This window comes from Aricia agestis, chromosome 4 (genome assembly GCF_905147365.1).
Source record: "Aricia agestis chromosome 4, ilAriAges1.1, whole genome shotgun sequence".
In the NCBI taxonomy this organism is placed as follows: Eukaryota; Metazoa; Arthropoda; class Insecta; order Lepidoptera; family Lycaenidae; genus Aricia; species Aricia agestis.
The window spans coordinates 12,618,001-12,637,742 of record NC_056409.1 but is presented as its reverse complement, the minus strand read 5'-3'; the positions used below and the strand labels follow the sequence as shown (position 1 = coordinate 12,637,742).

Sequence of the window (19,742 nt, the reverse complement as noted above, 5' to 3'; positions counted from 1 at the left end):
CAAATGTAAGGTTCCCGCGCGGTACACAAACTATGGCGCAACAAAGTTTTGGGCACCAACTAGTTTATTAAAAGTCAGTAATTTGAAGGTCTTAATTATTACGAGAATTGGTGTTCTGATGAATGTTCATAAAAATGCGGAGTGGCGCAGTGTTGTACAGCGATCTAATCGCAGAGGGACGTGTGTCATCACTTGTCCTACATTACCTACAGTTAACACGATCAATACGTACTGAAGCTATTTAGGTCACAAGTGTTCAGGCCCAAGTTATAACTTTTATCATGTTGGTGTACAAAAAGCTTTCACTGATAAAGGAGTGCTATCTGCTATACTATCTACTGATAAGGACTCGCTATCTGAGGAAATTCCACAAATACAGAACACACGACTCTTACGGCCACACTCTGAGACATTTAATTAATGATCATTGATCACTCTACTTTAGTAAGTATAATGAAGTTATGAATTATGAATTTATGATAAAAAAATTAATAACATTCCGTCAAACTCTTGTTTAAATTAAATTAAGGGATCATCATAATATTATGTATCAGATTGCGGCTGTTGTAATAAGTAGTGATTACTTATTATAATCAAAGGAAAATCTAAAATTGCCGCACCTATGCAAAAGGCCCTAACCTACAATTCCGCGAAATGTCAGACATTCCCTTCCCCGATTGTCATGTGTGTAACACACTTCAATATTGCGCTTCATGCACTGCGCACACGCATGTGTCACAACGTGTTATTTTGTACTGTGCTGAACTTTTAAGGGTCGAGTCGTGTCGTAATGTGCAAGTATCAAGTATGATTTACACTCAACGACCTCATTTAAGTTATCGCGAGATACACCTTTATGACAATAGAGATAAAAACAAAAATTTTGAAAATCGGTTCACAAACGGCGGAGTAGTGGTCGAACATACAAAAATAAAAAATAAAAAAAAATATCCACAGCCGAATATATAACCTCCTCGTTTTTTGGAAGTCGGTTAAAAATTAATTTAATAAACGTTTTATCAGCTTATTGTATTTTTTTTTATGAAATGGCAATTTTTTTTATGATTTTTTTTATGAAATGGGGCAAACGAGCAAACGGGTCACCTGATGGAAAGCAACTTCCGTTGCCCATGGCCACTCGCAGCATCAGAAGAGCTGCAAGTGCGTTGCCGGCCTGAGGGAATAGGGTAATAGGGGAGGGTAGGGAAGGGAAGGGAATAGGGGAGGGTAGGGAAAGGAATAGGGTAGGGGATTGGGCCTCCGGTAAACTAACTCACTCGGCGAAACACAGCGTAAGCGCTGTTTCACACCGGCTTTCTGTAAGAACATGGTATTTCTCCGGTCGAGCCGGCCCATTCGTGCCGAAGCATGGCTCTCCCACGTATTGTACAAATATTCTTCTATCTCATCAGTTATTAATACTTAATATATTTTCAATATTTGTACGCCCCTCTTAATGATGTTGCTTCTAGTTTAATGTGTGTTACTACATCTTATATTAGGTAAATAGCCCTCGAAAGGCTATGCAAGCTTAGTAAAAAAAAACTTTGTTATGATTGAAAAGTACAAATTGTATTCGATCGTCAATTATACTGTGGCGTCGCGTCGCGTCGCAGTCTATAAATCGACGGGTGCAAAGTAAAAAGAGTCATCTACAAAACAGCAACTTTTCAGGAGAGCGCATAATAGGAAAAAATGCTCCCATTTTGTCAATTTCCGATCAAATTTATTGAAATTTTCATCATTGTTTCATTATTTATTAATGAATCCACATGTATATTTAATTTCTTCTAATTATGTTTAATTTACGAGATATTGTAGTTGTCTGCATCTACATTGCGCTTGAAAATATGACAACTGAGTTAACTACCACTTGGTCGTTTCTACGTGGGAATTAAAAATTATATTTATTAAAGTATTTTTACCGATTACTAGTACGATTATCAGTAACTACGTAAAGTGTAACACTTTATATTATTATTAAAAGTAAGTTATATTATTAAAATATGTAGTTAAACGTTTTACATCTTAAACACACCGAGTTCAGAACATAATTGCGTAGATATCTTTTTCTACGTTGTCGATTCGGTGCAAGGTACACGATTTAGAAGGAAGTTAAAATATGAAATACTAGCTTTTGCTCGCGGCTTCGCTCGCGTGGAATTTGAAAATCGCGTAAATTGCAAATATTCCCGTAAGCTCCCTTAGAAACATGATGTTTTTCCAAGACCAAAAGTAGCCTATGTTACTTTTCATCCTTTCAATTAAGTTTATGCCAAAAAACAATACGATTTGTTTCTTCGTTAGAGCGTGAAGGAAGGACAAACAAACAAATAAATAAATAAACATACTTTCCCATTTATAATATTAGTATGGATATACTTAGGAATCATTCATTTACTTTCGTAAAAATCGTATTTTCTCACAACAAAAATGAAATTCTGTGTCAATACTTTAATTATTTTAAACTAATTTAAAAATTATTCAGTATCATTATCAGTACAGGAACTATGTTGTAAATTATTATAATTTAGGCAGAGGCTTATTAAGTCTTTGTACTTGGCACTTGTAAGCATGATGGGTTCATTATAACATCATAAGCATCGCCGGACGTTTTACACCATCGGAGGGGTGCATACGATTCTTCAGAACACAAAATGAAATTTTATTTCAACGATTTCTCGATTGCTTCTCGTGATCACAGAGATCCCAAAACCGGTCAAAGATAAGTTAATAGAAAAACTTCGCGAGAACTTGCAAATGCCGGGATATGATGTTACGCAGGTTGCAATTTACCATTTCTGGACTGATGTAATTGTTTACCTAAATTTTGTCGTAATTTACGTCTCGTATCAATACACGTGTCTTTATTTCTCAATCGCCTTTTCTTTAGATCAATATTTAACTGACGTCTTTTTCTACCGTTTAACGAGGAAGGCGTAGAACATTCACTTGATGCCTCCACTGCCGAAGAAGCATCAATGGTGTTGTCTATAGAAGATTTAAAGTTTGAGAGGGACAATATACTCGATGGCCTGTTTGAGTTAATAAACTCAAGCAGGTCATAGATTATATGAGATCAAAGTATCTGTTTAATAAAAAAGAATATATAATATTTTGATCTAATACTGATAATGGACGCGGCGGACTTGAAGTGATGAACTGTATTCTGAGGGTGTTGGCGTATTTGTTAATTTGCTGAGATCGACAAATTTTCAAAATCATTTTATATTTCAGACTGAGAGTGAACTGGTGTGACTGGCCTAGAGTATTCAGATCATGGGGACTTATCTTACAAAGTTAACTTATATTCATTTGTCTTCATCGGTGACACATCAAGGTTTTCTATAAGATGTTCAATAATTTCATCGGGCAACACAGTATTTTGCTCGATAAATCTATCACTTATGTTCCGGAAACTTTCAACTTCTTTAAAAAGTCGTTTTGGACTTTCTGAACATGAAAAAACAGTAAAAAATAACAGTAACAAATTAGAAGTCAATTAATATAGCTAACAATAAGAATTAACATAAATAGGTACTCATAAACATAATAAACAATACTAATTTGCAAAAGTAAATTGAGACATCTAAATCACAATCGCAACGTAGAAAAAGCTATATGGCAGATAGCCGCTTATGCCGCATAACATGACCCCCGCGCGTCCCGCGTATAGACGACCAGCGGTAGTTATCCGCATCTACATCGTGCAATTTCACAAAACAAGAGTAGATGTCTTCTTTTACGTGACAAAAGTACCAAAAATAAGGTGATATTTGAATTTTTGTTTTTGGTATGTTGTAGAACATGATATTTTAAGCTAGTTTCTACAAAAAAACGAAAAACTCAAAATTGCAGATGACTTTTTTTACTTTGCACCCGTCGAAATATTGAATGAAATTATACTCTGAATAATTAATCAATTGAATTCACAAAAATACAACAGTTATTTAAAGCTTGCTGCTTTTTGTTTGAAATACCCTCTTAAAAATTAAAGTAACAAGATTCATAGCTTTATAATACAGTTCCGCGGCTCCACCCACGTCACGAGCAAAGTCTAGTTATCACTGTAATCCACGGAAATAGTTAAAATGAGTCTATAGATGATCTTCGTTCCGAGCATAAAATACTACTATGCGGATTTTGATCAAAACCCGTTCAGTAATTTTTGCGTACAGAAAAACAAACATGTTTTTCTCCTTTATATGTGACTAGGTAACTTAGTCACATTATTGTAGACTTATTCGATTCTCTTCCCTTATAAGAATGATTTACCATCTGTTCATTCCTTTCGCGAATTGACATCACGCTCAATATATTTCACTCCTACGCTTCACCTATATCCAGGAACTAACATCAATGTCATCTTGTCACAACATATCAATAGCCTATTTAGCAGACTGCCTATTCTGTGATCTATATTGAGATAAGAGTCAATCAACTAGAGATTTATTTATGACATCTATCATTATACTGTGTTTATGATAGCTATCCATGTCTGAAAAAGTGTTGTCGTGGGTGCGTCCATTAGAATTTTGATTTGGTGAAGTGTGGTTTTTTTGTCAAGGCACCGGAGGTACTAAATCGGAACCGAGAAGGAAAATAGCGCTTAATGTTAAAATTTAGATACTGCAATATTTAAAAACAAAAATTTTTATTAGGTTTGCAAAGAAGGCATAAGTCGTTTACATGTTTTATAAGGGAAGTTTAATAATAATGAAATTATTTTTGAGCAAGTCAACTAAGAATTTTTGAGTGACCTAATTGTGGATCGGTGATGAAAAGAAGATAAAAATTACCTTCTTGTTAACCTTGTTTTCATTAGAAGTGTTGTTCCTAAATCTCTACAATTTTGAAACAACAATATTATGGTAACAAAACAATAACAGCCAGAAACTACACGAGTCCATTTATCAATACAATGAGGAAGATCATAAACAAATTACTAATTATCTATTAGAGTCCATAAACATTTATATTCTAGTAGGTGTGTTGATAGTAGAGCTATTCTCGGGGGCATGCAGGTTTGTATCGGGCCGTCCGCGCTCGTGCCCGGTGCCTCGCAACTACTCGCAAGTCGTAGCTAATTGAGGAATGCAGTAATGGACACTTGAACGAGGAGCTTGCACTGCTCCAATTGAGAATGGAAGTGCAGACTAATATTGCAAAGTGACCGACCTATCTGTGTTTCTGTCTATTTTTCGTCTGTCTGTACTCTGTAATGAACCTTTAGATATATATTATTACTTATATGTATACTATAGTATATGTATACTTTGAGTCTCAAGAAAGGATATAAGACCTTATTAAGAAAAACCGCAACAAATGAACTTCTGCGCTAATAAAAAGGAGGCAATACGTACCTAATATGGAAACTATTATCTGCTGATGTTGAAATTTTTATATAATGTTAATTGCTCATGAGACATTTAAGACACTCTAACATCGATGTGAACATAATACATACTTATATCAAAAGTTTAAAACTTTGTAAGATAAATTATTACTTACAACTTTACAAGTGCTGATGCAAAAGGGCTTATTATATGGACGCTGTTAAGTATTGGTCATAGTAACCCACAAAAAATTACGTATTGAGTTTAAATGCAGTTATGTTCTTTAGATTTAATTAAAAAAATGTGAGTTAGGACACTAATGCTTAACAGCGACCATATTTACTAATAGTACATAATTGATTACATGTTAATGAACTTTCTCATGGCAACTCCCGAGTCGCGAGCGATGCTCTCCCGATAAGGGTAAACGTTACTATTGTGTAGCTTTCCGACCAAATGTTAATTGCTCTTGACGGTACAAAATACTTGGGCATAAAACCTTATCGATTATTATTATTATAAGTACTGTTTATAATCAAAATAATGAGGCACAGAATTCATACTTTATTGAAGTTTTGTGCCTCGATTCGCCGTTTGGACTTTGGACCTTATAACAAATTAAAAAATAATGTCAATAAGCCCAAAGTTAGGTAGCGCGATAAACATCGCGCCTAAGTCTGTCGAAGTGAAACGATGGTAGAAGCTATAGAATATAGATGCACGGCTTTTAACGCCGCACCTAGCTGTGCCGGTCGGAGTGGGGGGTTGTTAGGTTTATATTCGTTACGGAATTTCTTGATTCGGTCGCCGCGCTCAAAGCCCGCGATAAAAGCTATGCAATAGCTTAAAATATAGCTCAAAAGGCCACCGTCAGCTATGAGCTAACCCATTAGTCACAAGTCACTAGGCAATAAACTTTCACCAAGGTGAAGACAGCAAAATGTACTTAAACTTTTTAGTTTGAAGAGCAGCTTTCATTTTTAAGATTTTGACATGCATTCCGAAAAACATGTTAATGCGTTTATGTCTTTTGTTCGCGTATACATCAACAAAATTTGCAATGGGTTTTTAATATTGCAAGTTTTGTGTTGAGGTTTTTAGATGCTTTATTTTTCATGTCCTTGCGATTTATGAAATTGTTGTTATTTTTAGGGTTCCGTAGTCAACAAGGAACCCTTATAGTTTCGGTCTGTCCGTCTGTCCGTCTGTATGTCTGTCCGTCTGTCTGTCTGTCTGTCTGTCTGTCCGTCTGTCCGTCTGTCCGTCTGTCCGTCTGTCCGTCTGTCCATCTGTCCGTCTGTCCATCTGTCCGTCCGTCTGTCCGTCTGTCCGTCCGTCTGTCTGTCTGTCTGTCTGTCTGTCTGTCTGTCTGTCTATCCGCGGTTTTGCTCAGAGACTATAGGACCTATAAAGCTGTAATTTGTCATGAATGCACATTGCACATATTAATGATGCCGACAAAATGATACATGAAATCTTAAAAAAATATTTTCTTGGTACCTTCTCTACACATCGAGCTGTGATGAATTTTTTTTCGCGTCCACCTCGTGTGGGGTGTCGTTGGATAAGTTTTTTAAAAATATTACGAGTATTCATAGATCATTTTCCGATTTAAGGATACGTTTGTGAAATATTAAGTTTTAAAGTGGAAAAACATCGTTAGAGTCTAGTGTCCCCCCTTCTACCAGCTAAGAAGACTTCATAAGTAATTGAGTAATAGTCGATCAACTAAAAAAATATTTTTAGTTGATCGACTAAATTTACTACTAGGAACTTTTCGTTCAAATTACTTTGAAAGTAACTGAGATGATGTTATTAGTAGAGTAAAACACGTTATAAATGTACATTCATTGACCATATAAAAATTTTACAAAACTAGCGGTACTAAGGAACCCTATATTTCGTGTGGCCCGACATGCACTTGGCCGTTTTTTTATATTCTAACGAAAAGTCAAAAAATATGATAAGCAAAGTAAAAATTACGTATTTAAATGTATTAAGTAACCTTAACCTTATTTTGGGAAAACTCAGGATTTAGATTTTGTCACATATTTAATGGCGCTTTAAAACACATATAGAGCAATCAAACAATGCATCATATCCCACGCCACTGAATAATTCAACAAGGACAGCGCCTTATGCCGCCGTCCATAATGGGGCCGGTTCTCAAAATTCATTTACGGAGGTGTCGTAGGCAGGGCGAGCGCTGTGCCCTCGAAAAGATTTGCTTTTGTGAATTCTCCTTTATCCTTATAATTTTTTATGGTGTCTTCGTTTTCTGGGGTAATAGCTCGTTTGACAAAAGCTTTTTAGCTTACGTAAAAATTTGCATAGGCTAAACATTTAAGTAGATCTAGAAAAATTAAATTTTGCACACATGTCCACGTTTTACCCAGACCAACCGCAGCAAAAAACTGGTTATACTACAGAGACAATTTTAAAAGTATTAAACAACTGAACTTAATCATTATGTTTATAAAGCACCAATTGAAACATAAATAAACTCATTAGAGTGCTACTGACCCTGTCACGACTCACGAAACGAAAGTGATCTAATATAATGTCTCCCAATAAGGAGGCAAAATGAGTCAGAGGCTCATGGTACCGTTCAAGTGGTGAGCGCCGAGGTCTACGAACTGTTTATACTGACGAATTTATTACAAAACGATTTACGTATATAAAATTTTAACGAGACTGTGCGCTATTAATTCAATTCATATACTAATATTATTATAAACCTAAAAGTGTGTGTGTCTGTCTATATTTCCTCTTAACTCTCTGTCTACCTCTGAACCGGTTTTGCTAAACCTTATTATAAATATACTTAAGTCCCGTGAAAGGAACTTTTTTTATGAAATAAGGGGGCAAACGAGCAAACGGGTCACCTGATGGAAAGCAACTTCCGTCACCCATGGACACTCGCAGAATCAAAAGAGCTGTAGGTGCGTTACCAACCATTTGAGAGGGAATAGGGTAATAGGGGAGGGTACGGAAGGAAATAGGGGAGGGTAGGGAAGGGAAAAGGGTAGGGGATTGGGCCTCATGTAAACTCACTCACTCGGCGAAACACAGCGCAAGCGCTGTTTCACGCTGGCTTTCTGTGAGCCCGTGGTATATCTCCGGTCGAGCCGGCCCATTCGTGCCGAAGCATGGCTCTCCCACGTCAAAACCTAGAATATATACAGATTATCCCGGAAAAAGTACACGGAGTTAGGGGCGTTATCTAGTATTGAATACCTCAGTCTAAGCTTCTTCTTCACCTAGCTTCCTTTCTATTATAACGAAACGGAGATAGTGAAAGCTGTTGCAGTACCTGCTTCTATAAAGACATGCAATTATCGAAAATGCACTTTCTAAATTTGTGTATGGAGGATGTGCTTAATCGATTAGTTCCTGCTTGGTCACATATGAACTTATTAAGATATTATATAGCTTCATGAAAAACTGTTATATTAACTTTTCTGTGTTTTTGTGATATTGTTCCTAACCTAACGGTGCACCGCGCCTATTGTTCTAAGAAAGTTGCATTAAAATGCAAAGCTGGGAGGGTCAAGTTGAGTCTAGGGTCACGTCACGCGGGGGGTTGACGTGACATTGACGGCACGTCCGGTTGCCAGGCAACCCGTAAACAAACAAAACCTTCCAAGTCCGCAACCCGCGCCGCCGACACTTTCCAATCGCACCTTGTCGACTCCGCGTCGAACTTCCGGAAAAGTTTGTGACTTTGAAATTGTCTAGAAGTTTATTTATTACAACTTGCATAAGATTTGCACATCGATTGTAAATATTAATGTAAACTATTGCGTTGAATTCAAAGAGCAATTAATAGAAACTTAACAAAAGGTCGAGCAAAAAAGAACTAAGTGACTAGAATCCTTGACTAACTGGGAACCATGGACGGGCTCAGCAAGTCGCGGTCTTTCGACCAGGACATCTGGTGGCGGACGGTGGCGACGCGGCCGCGCCCCGTCAGCCTGTCCTCAGACCTCAACTCAGACCACGACCCCTTCGAGATCAGAAACGGCTGGCTCACCCTACAGCATCCTCAGGTGTGTAAATAGGTTTTATTGGAAAAGCTTTAGTAGGAAAGGATTGTGGTAGTAATTCATTATTTACTTGATGACGCCCGCAACTCTATTATTTAGGTATCGCGCAGGAACCGTACATTTTTCCGGTTAAAAAAGTGTTTTATGTCCTTTCCCGGGACTCAAAGTATCTGCATTATGCATACAGAATTTCAGCAAAATCGGTTTTGTGGTTTGGACGTGAAGAAAACAGACAGATAGACAGACTGAAACACTTTCGCATCTGTTGCCGATGGCTTCTTCAGTTCTCGGAATTGTAGCCATAAAAATAAAGAATAAATAACTGTAGGTTGGATGAATGATAGGCCGATGATTGGATACTAACTTTAATTTAATTACCACGATAGAGAATTTATCGATTGGTAAAAAGTAAAAACAGACACTATTTTCGCTAGCCGTCCTTCAACCGAACCTTTTTACTTGATTGCTTTTGCTTGTTTTCGTTAAAATCCGTCGATTATGTAAGTAAAATTTTATTTGCGGAAACCGTCAGAATGTCCGGATATAATTAATTTATCTATACTAATATTATAAATGCGAAAGTATCTCTGTCTGTCTGTCTGTCTGTCTGTCTGTCTCGCTTTCACGCCAAAACTACTGAACCGATTGGAATGAAATTTTGTACACAGTTATTCTAGAGTCTGAGAAAGGACATAGGCTACATTTTGATGTGGGAAAATATCATATTTCCATGAAAATATCGATGAAAATTAATTCGCATTGCGCGTGGCCAGCGCTCATCCCGGGGGTCCTGGGTTCGAGTCCCGCAGGCGGAACAAAAAGTTTTCAATGTTCCTGGGTCTTGGATGTGTATTAAAATAATATTTCAAAAATCTTAAATATATTTTATGTATAATATTATAAAAAATCCAGTAATATATCGATGCAATGAACATTTTAGTTCTAATACGATTCAACAGATGGCGTTTTATTTTTTAACTTCATTGTAACATAGAACTAATCTTACTTATTAGTTATTATGTTTTTGTTTATAGTTTTTAATACGTTAGAATATTATGTTTAATAATATTATCACTTGGTATAATAATAATCAATCTATCTTATCTTATAGAACTCCTACTGCATTTCTAAGGAGTTCGAGTGTACCGTGTTGGCCTATATTCCATCCAGAAAATATATCAATGCAATCAACATTTTAATTCTAATATATGAAAACAGATGGCGTTTTATTTTTTACTTCATTATTGTAACAGAACTAATCATACCTACTTTATTATATATTATTGTTTTTATTCATAACTAGCTGTTGCCCGCGACTTCGTCCGCGTGGACTTTAGTTTATAGCGCGCGGTGTCAACAAAATTTGTGTCAAATTTAAAAACTTTAAAACCCTGGTAAGTGGTACCCCTCTTAGGGCCGCGCTACACCGGAATAGCAGCGCTGAAAGTGCTCGCCTCGCCGCTGCCATTCCGGTGTAGCGCGGCCCTTAATTAATCAAAATACCCAAAAACAGCTGTGCAGTGTGCACATAATCTATACTAATATTATAAATGCGAAAGTATCTCTGTCTGTCTGTCTGTCTGTCAGTCTCGCTTTCACGCCAAACGCCAAAACTACCGAACCGATTGTAATGAAATTTTGTATACAGATAGTCTAAAGCCTGAGAAAGGACATAGGCTACTTTTTTACTGGAAAAAAGGGTTGTAAGGGTCGTAAATTTGTTCAAAAAATTCATAATAGATGGCGCCGTGCGTCTTCTACATCGCGCTGACGCTTGCTCAAAAGTCTTTCTATAAGAGGTGGTATCATCTTTCATCTAGGTTTCGATTTTTTTCGATTGTTGATCTATTCTACGGTAGGTATTAAATAACTCAGTACTTTATCTGTGCAGGCAGTGACGTAACCTTAAGACCAAATTTCACCAACGACTGTTAAAGTTAATGCTCGAATTAGTATCACGTTAGCTGTTTCGTTTTTCATATGAATGAAAGAGAAGACAGGACATTTTAACAAGCTGTTAACACTAATAGACGTTGGTGAAATTGGGGCTAAACCTATCAATGATAAATAGTTTATGGGTAAAGTTTTGTAATTGGGGGGCTAAATAAGCTTTAAAAGTTGGCATAAAATATAAAGTTTAATATAAAAAAATGAAGTACTTATTGTGTGCACACTGCACAGCTGTATTGATTTAAGGGGTACCAGGGTTTTTTTATAAAAGCTTTTGACACCAATTTTGTTGACATCGCGCGCTATAAACTGAAGTCCACGCGGACGAAGTCGCGGGCAACAGCTAGTGTTAAATAAGTAGATAAGTATAATTATCTCAAGTAAAAGTGAAATATGACGAGTGGTGGTACCGGAAGCACTCACACTTACACGTTACATACTTTAATATTATGTGTAATTGTGTAGGTACCTACCTACTTCCACCATGAAAATATTATATTATTCATCAATCATCATATTAAAAATATTCATTATTTCAATACAGTTTATTAACTTTCCTTATTACAGAAGGCCGGTCGTAGACTTTGGACTAAGATATTTTCATTAATTCGTAACACAAAGTTAAAACGAACAAGTTCAAGTACTCGATGCCACGAGACTAGTCAAACATTTCATATGAAGTCTTGTGACTCGTGGTTTGACAATAGAAATCTGCGACTTAGCCGCATTGGCTCTCTCGCTAAGTTTAATATGCATAATAGACGTACTTAAATGCTGAAACAGGAAAAAGGTGTTTCCGCGCGGCTTGCGATTCGCGATCTCAAGTATGGAGAAGTCGACCTCCTTGTGCATTCGCGCTGAGGCTCACAATAACAAACATCGCCTGATTCACCGGCCGTAGGTTGGAACTTGGATTACATCACATGAAGTTCGCACGCGGCCTTATGACTCACTACCATACATGGCGAATACAAACCAGTTTGCAGGACCTTTATATAATCGCTGGCACAAAACACTCGCCCACCCCTCTGATTTTAATCTATAAATAATAACGTGTAAATAGGACAGTCGCAGGTATTAATAATGAGTGTTCGAGCCAATGCTTCTTATTGTAACCAATTTCGTCCATAAAAATATTTTTTATTAGGTCAGATTCTGGTTGGTGGTTACAGCATCGGGTAAAGTTTAAATGCCATTCTCCCTTTTAAAATTAAAGTTATTTTAAAAGGCGGAATAAATTTAGTTTGTTATTATTTTTAGCAATATTCCGCTAAATTTTGCTTTATTTCGCGGAATATTGCTAAAAATAATAACAAACTAAATTTAAACTATGGATTTCCGCAAAGTAACGCCTAATTCCATTAACTATTTAAAGGCGGAATATACAATTAATATCTGCGAAATCTGCATCAGCATTTTTTTAGTAAGTACTGAAAATAATTATTTTCGTCGTAATTACGAATATTTTATTTAACTGCGTAGCGTCAAATCTTACTGCATGAACTATAAATATTGTAATTTTACTGCTTTGATATTATGCACGAGGCTAGGTTCCTATCTTAGTTCTTACTATAATATTACAAGCAGAGCATCTCTAGATATAACAATTTAGTCGAAGCATTCGCGGAACTATGTAAACATAATATAAGACAATACATACATAGCCGTCTGTGTATGTGTGACTCATCGTCTGTCATCGACCTTTATAATCTTGATAGCTAATAGCCAATCCGTATTATATATTTATGTACGGCACTGTCGTCTGTCGATCGAGATAGATATTTACTTTGACTCAACTCTTATTTCTCTAGTCGTACCTCACTAATGCCCAATTTTTTTAGGATTTTATCTATTCAACGGCGTTGTTGTTTGGTTGATATTGTGTTGTCGTTAGTCAATCAAAAGCGCTAGGTACTAGATAGACAAACTTCAGTCAAGAAAACCTAGGGAACTTATATGGCATAATTATATCTATGCTCATTATACTTGACCAGTTTATCTTGTATACAACATTTATAAACAACAACACATACCTACCAATGTCTTGCTAACATCATAACTATTACTTATATTGTGTAAATACGTACTTACAATTTACATATTGGGAAAAATACATAGGTAGAGTGCGATCCATATCGATTTTACGACCAAACCAATATGTGAAGTAAAATAATAAAGTAATCGAACGAAGACATAATTTATGTCCGTGATAGCCTTGCGGTGTTACAGTCTATTCAATATTTATACAAGCTAAACTTATTTTCATTGATCTGACGCCTACACAGCCATTATCGCAAACAATTTTGTCATCGCTACCTTTCGCTACATAAATAGTGCAAGTTTATGTTACTTGTTATATATAATTTGGCATCCATTACACGCTCATGCAAGCGACAGTCAATTCCGTCAATCATGAATTATGTTTGACTGATGGTGACTGATGGACTGACGAATGGTATTAGACGGTCACTCAATTCTCTTCAGTTTTATGTCAGTCAAAGTCAAAATTTTCAAAGGTATACGTTTCTGATTTATTTCCTATTTTGTCAGATGTGACAACACTCACTCAAAATTCGTGACTGATGGTTGCATGAAGCAAAAATCAAAATATCCAGATTTTTGTCAATCAACTTCATGCAACCGTCTGTCACGCTCTTACATGGTAGGTTATCCATCAGTTACAGCCACGACTGTGGTAAAACTGACAGCGAGTATGTAATGGATGCCTAAGGTAGCGAAGCTAGGCATTAAAAAATGTTATTATATAGATTAAATTGCATTTTTATTACTCTGCCAACTAAGTTCGTTCTATAAGTAATTAGACAATTTCTTTTTTATTAATTTATCTTTTTTATTAATTTATCTTTTTTATTATTATTAAGAATTTAAAATAGATACCTGTTAAAAACAAGCGGATATGGCCGCCCTTGCCTGCGTTTGCAGTCTATTAAAATACGAAGTAACGTCCATAAATCTAGCAAAATGTAGAGTCGTCACTAGTCGATATTTTGCTACATCTAAGGACTAAAGTTAATTTTTTATTTAAAAAGAGTAAACAATACCTTATGCAAAATACTTGTTAATGAAGGGTTTAATTAGCAATATGTAGGCAGGATCGCGCTAGGCCGTGAACTCGTGCGTAGGACTATACGGCGCAATCGTGACTCGCATAGCTCGTGTGCGCGAGTCCTTGCCATGCACCCGCTAATTAGGTAAGTACTGCGACACGAGCGAGGAGGATAATCGCAAAGCGATATGATCTTCTAAACCAGTGGATTGAGATTTGAGTCTTCCTTTGCCGGTTTGCAGTATAATGAAAAACCGCCTGAAACTAGTCTTGTTTGTTGGTCGTAGCACCAAACAGAACTACCAAAAAGAATGCGAACTCTTCACGTAAGCCGACAAGTGATAGACAAAATATATCGGCGATTACGAATATTCGCGTCAAATATGCATACTGCAGATACTAACATAGATACGCAACTATAGTACTAACCAGTACATAGCCATAGCAATCATGTTATTCCGTTATTCGTCATAATGTCATAGTAAAGTTTGGCCACGGTATATTTTCTGAATCATAATAAATGATAATATACTCTACATCTTCAACGTGACGTAGAGGTCAGAGGAAGCGGCTGCCAAATTTCGGCCTTCTGGGGCTCAGGGTTGGGCGATGAGTCACGCAATAATGAATGATTCAATATTTTTTGCTAATGTAAATGATAACAATAACCAAGCCTCACTTGCACGCAAAATGACGTAATAATTATGAGAGTAGTAGTACCTAGTAGCATAAAGTGGATTTATGCGATTGGTGCTCAACAATCATCATCGGTTGTCTATGGGCTCTATGGCAACCATTCCGGTCCCTGGGCATATCCTTTATAGGGATTCTGCGAGCGATAGTTACATAAATATTTTTTTAAATGTCCCCAGACACCAGCATAGATGAATATCCACTAGTTGCTCAGTTGTGGCACAAATATTCTCTTTTATTTTGGAGTACCGTCAAAAATTTTGCTTTTCAAAAGGGGTTCGCCACCATAACAGTTTGAAGACAGCTTGTCTATGGAATTGATAGTGGACGTTTGAGAAAGTGGCGAATAACGACAGAAAATAAGTAGTACAACCTAAGCTACCACATGAAGTAAAATCTTCTGATGCATACACTGACCCTTTAGCACTTATTTAATTGTTGTCATTGATCTTGTGAATAGTAAAATAGCTCTAAACGAAGTGAGAAACGTGATTTGACCTTCTAGTCAGTAAGACAATCTGCCGGAAGCGGTGAACCGACTCCAAACAATGCCGATCGTCGATCAATTGAGGAGTGACAGGTTGTAGTTTGTGAAGCAGTGAGCCGTAGCGCGTGCTGCCTCATACTGTAAGTGTGTAGGCGCGCGTCTTAAAGATCACAACATTATACAATACTGTATACTATACCTACCATATTTTATTACTAGTTATGGCATAATCACATTAAAATGTTTTTATTCAGATTTCAGGAAGGATTTCAGAATGAATTTTGTCCTTACGAAATGTTTTTGGACGTCACGTCAACATGATGAGAACCAGCGTAAGAAACTTAACTTTTTGCTGTAATAGGTTCTGTACCCAATCTCTATCTATCTATATCTAATCTCGAAATGTCAGATAAGTAGTTCCAAAAACTGATACTTCGAGATTCACTACTATCAAAGGCGGTAACATCCTCTATATTGCCCATTCCAGGCGCGGTTCCACCAGAAGCAGTTTCAAGAGCGCGAGCAAAAGATAGCGTCGCTGTACGAGGCGCAGCAGGCGCGTGCGCTGGACCGCGTGCGACAGTCGCCCGGCAGCGTCAGCGTCAGTCCGCCAGCACTCGCTGCCGTCGCCACCGCACCCTCCGCCCCCCTCGTCGCGCACCAGCCGGGGAAGGTAATATTATTGCCAGCCAACGCAAATAATTGGATCTACTTAGAACACCTTAAGGATTAGACCCTAGCTAGATTCAGCTTGGCTATACGAGTACTATGTATGTTTCTCCCATTATTTTCACTTTCTTAATATCAAAAGTATTATACAGAACATCAAGTAAAGAACTCAACGATATCGTATATTGTTCAGGTACGTCAAATGTTCGAAGATCGCAGAACGAAAGCGGGAATAGACAAAAGTTACCCGCTCCAGCCAATACACAACACAGCTGAGAGGACACAGAAGAAGGAGTTGTCCAACGGATACAGTAATGAGAGAATACAACAGAAGAAAGAATTATCCAATGGATACAGCAACACAGAGAGGATACAACTGAAAAAAGAGTTGTCCAATGGATTCAGCAATACAGAAAGAATACAACAGAAGAAGGAGTTGTCCAATGGATATGGCACTGAGAGAATGCATCAGAAGAAAGAACTGTCCAATGGATATATCAACACAGAGAGAATGCAACAGAGGAAGGAGTTATCAAATGGATACAGCAGTACCGTTACTAGAACTGCTGAAAGGAAAGTTTCAAAGACGAACTCTGTTACCTCCAATGTTGTTAAGAAGCATAGTGTCAGACAAACGAAGGTAAGAGATGGATTTAAATTTTTTATTTTATTTTTATTTTATTTATTTAGAAAACTTACAGCTCTATTTAACAGGATAACTTACTATTCTAAAAAACTGCAAGCCAATAATAAGTTTCCACTAACACAATATCTAAAGTACTTATGAAATATACTATAAATAGTAATATAATAACCTTTAAGAAATATACTTAACTACTATTATAATTAAATACTACTTTTCTAAGACAAATCTTCTTAAAACTAGCCACCAATGGCATGTATCATTGATAGCTAGTTTTAGAAAACTTATGCTGATTGGAAATAATTAGTGTTAAAGTTGAATTATTTTAAGATAATACTTTAAAACAGTTTCAGATAAATCAAAACAATACCTATATAAGTATGTTTTTTAAGTTGCGACTTTCACCATGCAAGTCTAGGCTAAATAACAAATTAAAATAATACTACATTAAGTATACTAAAAGTTTATAATTAAATTTAATTTTACTTAATAATTTTAAGTAATAGTTTTAACAGTCTAACATTACTGCAATTTATTATAAGCTTTATAACAAATTATAATACCATCACACTATTAAACCGTATATATTTAAATGTTTAAACGAGCAATTATTGTATACATATACATTATACATACACATACATTCACATACACATATATATACGCATATACACATAAATACATACATACATACACACACATATACATACATATTTATATTATATATCATAGGATATATAATATAAATATGTATGTAAATGTGTACTATATGTGTATGTATTATATATCATAGCTTTTGTTTTATGATCAACTTTTCGATATTATAACACTTTGAATACGTCAAGTCAAACTAAATATTTGGACTTGTTTCTAGATTTAGTACATAATAATTACACAAAAAATTGCCTGTTTCAGGTTGGCAGAGTAGACAACATAGTAAACGGCTCAGGCGATGTTAATCACAATCACATGCCAGACATTAAATCTATAAAAAAGACTGTAAGTAATGCTTCCATTGTCCTACATAATGTAAATATTAGGTAGGGGAAAAAGTTTATTCGCATTTTATATAAAAATTCAAAAGGTTTTTTATAAAGCTTATTTACAATTAAGTAACTAAAGTATGTAGGTGCCTTTTTTCTTCGATAACTTTTTGCCATCTTGTTGATAGGGACATGATCCCATTGGTTTAAAAATGTTGGGGCTTCTGATGAAATACTGCGACAAGTGGTTTTGGCAGTCCTCTTGTGTTGTCAACCAGCTGACACTGGTTAAAGAGCTGCTGAGTGGTTAAAGATGTGTGAGGTCTAACGTTATCATGGTGAAAAACCACACCCCTTCTGTTGATTAATTCCGGCCGCTTTCTCTCAACTTCTTGCTTTAATCTCATCAGTTGTTTGCAGTACAGTTCAGAATCGATGGTCCTGCCTGGCGGTAACAGCTCATAATGAATAATGCCCTTCCAATCCAACCACACACACAGCATCACCTTGTTGCGAGTTAGCCTGGGTTTCGCCACAGTCTGTGAAGGCCTGACCGGCCTTTGACCACGATCTTTTTCGCACGTTCTTGTCGTACGTGATCCACTTTTCATCACCAGTTATCAGCTTCTTAAAAAACGGCGACCAGAGCGATGTGCATCTTTGATATCAAAATTTCCGGATTGAAAACGCTTAAACCAAATTTGCGCTACTCTCACAGATACTGCATTAGGTCCATAAACATCACAAATTTTTCGCGGCTTCTTTTGCATTTTTACCTTTTTTGTAATAAAATTTTAAAATGTATCGAATTTTCTTCATTAGAATCACTCATTTGAGCAATAAGGAAAACAAATGAAAATGTCACATTTACCAAATTTGAATTTGGAATTGTCTTAGTGTAAAATTAAAACTTTTAAATGATACCAAAATCAGCCAGATACAATTAGTATTTAGTATAGCCCAAGAGATTTTATGACAAACTTTCATACATTACTATAATGCGAAAAGACTTATTATTATTATTATTTTTTTTTTATTATAAAATTGGGGCCGTCTATAGACTGTTCGTCCATATCCTTTTTTTGTTATTTTATTATTTAGATTTTTCGCACCAAGGATAATTGAAATAATATTATGAATTTTAATTAATTGTGGTCCATCACGCCATGGACACTTTTTTTTTTTTTTTTTTTTTTTATATATATATATAAGTATATGTGTATATGTATATTTAATAGAATAGAGTATAATATGTTATACATATAATAAATAAATATATACATTTATTGTTTTATAAATTGCATAATAATAATATTAATGTTTTGAACGGTGAGGTCCCAGTCGGTGTGGCGGCCAGTATATCCGACATTTTCCGATTTCCTTAGATTTTATGCTGCTCCACCCTTTGCCTTTAGATGTTGTGACATTGGCTTGGTGGAGAGGGGTCACTCAAGCTGGGTGGAGTTTCTAGGTTGAAAAGACTTATTCCCCGACCTATTAAATCAACCTCTTGTGAAATACGCGCTTCATAAAAATCTTTTTAATTACAGTCTCAAAGCAATGGTGAATTGAATAATTCTGAAAGAGCCCAATTGGCGATTGACGAAACTGACAAAGTGGAGAACAATTATTTAATAGAGGACGAGACATTCCCTGAAGCTTTGGCGCCGGCGCCCACGCCGCGAGATGACTCGGCGGAGAAAAGACAACCGGAACCAAAACAACCAGAACCAAAGCAACTGCAAGCAAAACAACCCGAAGCGAGCCCACAGAGAAAGTAAGTCAACCCCACTTTAATATAAGCAACCAACTTACTTTAACTACAACTGTAACTTTAACTATAACTTAACTATAATGCAAAATGTCAA

General features: G+C 36.2%; 1 protein-coding gene across 4 annotated transcripts in view; it reads left to right on the top strand.

The window, feature by feature from the left end:
- Positions 1–19,742, top strand: part of LOC121725900 (zinc finger C2HC domain-containing protein 1C-like) — a 29,300-nt gene that overhangs the window by 2,919 nt on the left and 6,639 nt on the right. For all 4 annotated transcript variants that reach the window (XR_006035459.1, XM_042113073.1, XM_042113072.1 and 1 more), the window contains exons 2-5: positions 16,067–16,252; positions 16,442–16,888; positions 17,807–17,890; positions 19,425–19,651. Coding sequence is in view for 3 of the 4 variants with exons in the window: in XM_042113073.1 (XP_041969007.1) it covers positions 16,067–16,252; positions 16,442–16,888; positions 17,807–17,890; positions 19,425–19,651 (944 nt within the window). In the remaining variant the exon portion in view is untranslated. The remainder of the gene's footprint in view (positions 1–16,066; positions 16,253–16,441; positions 16,889–17,806; positions 17,891–19,424; positions 19,652–19,742) is intronic.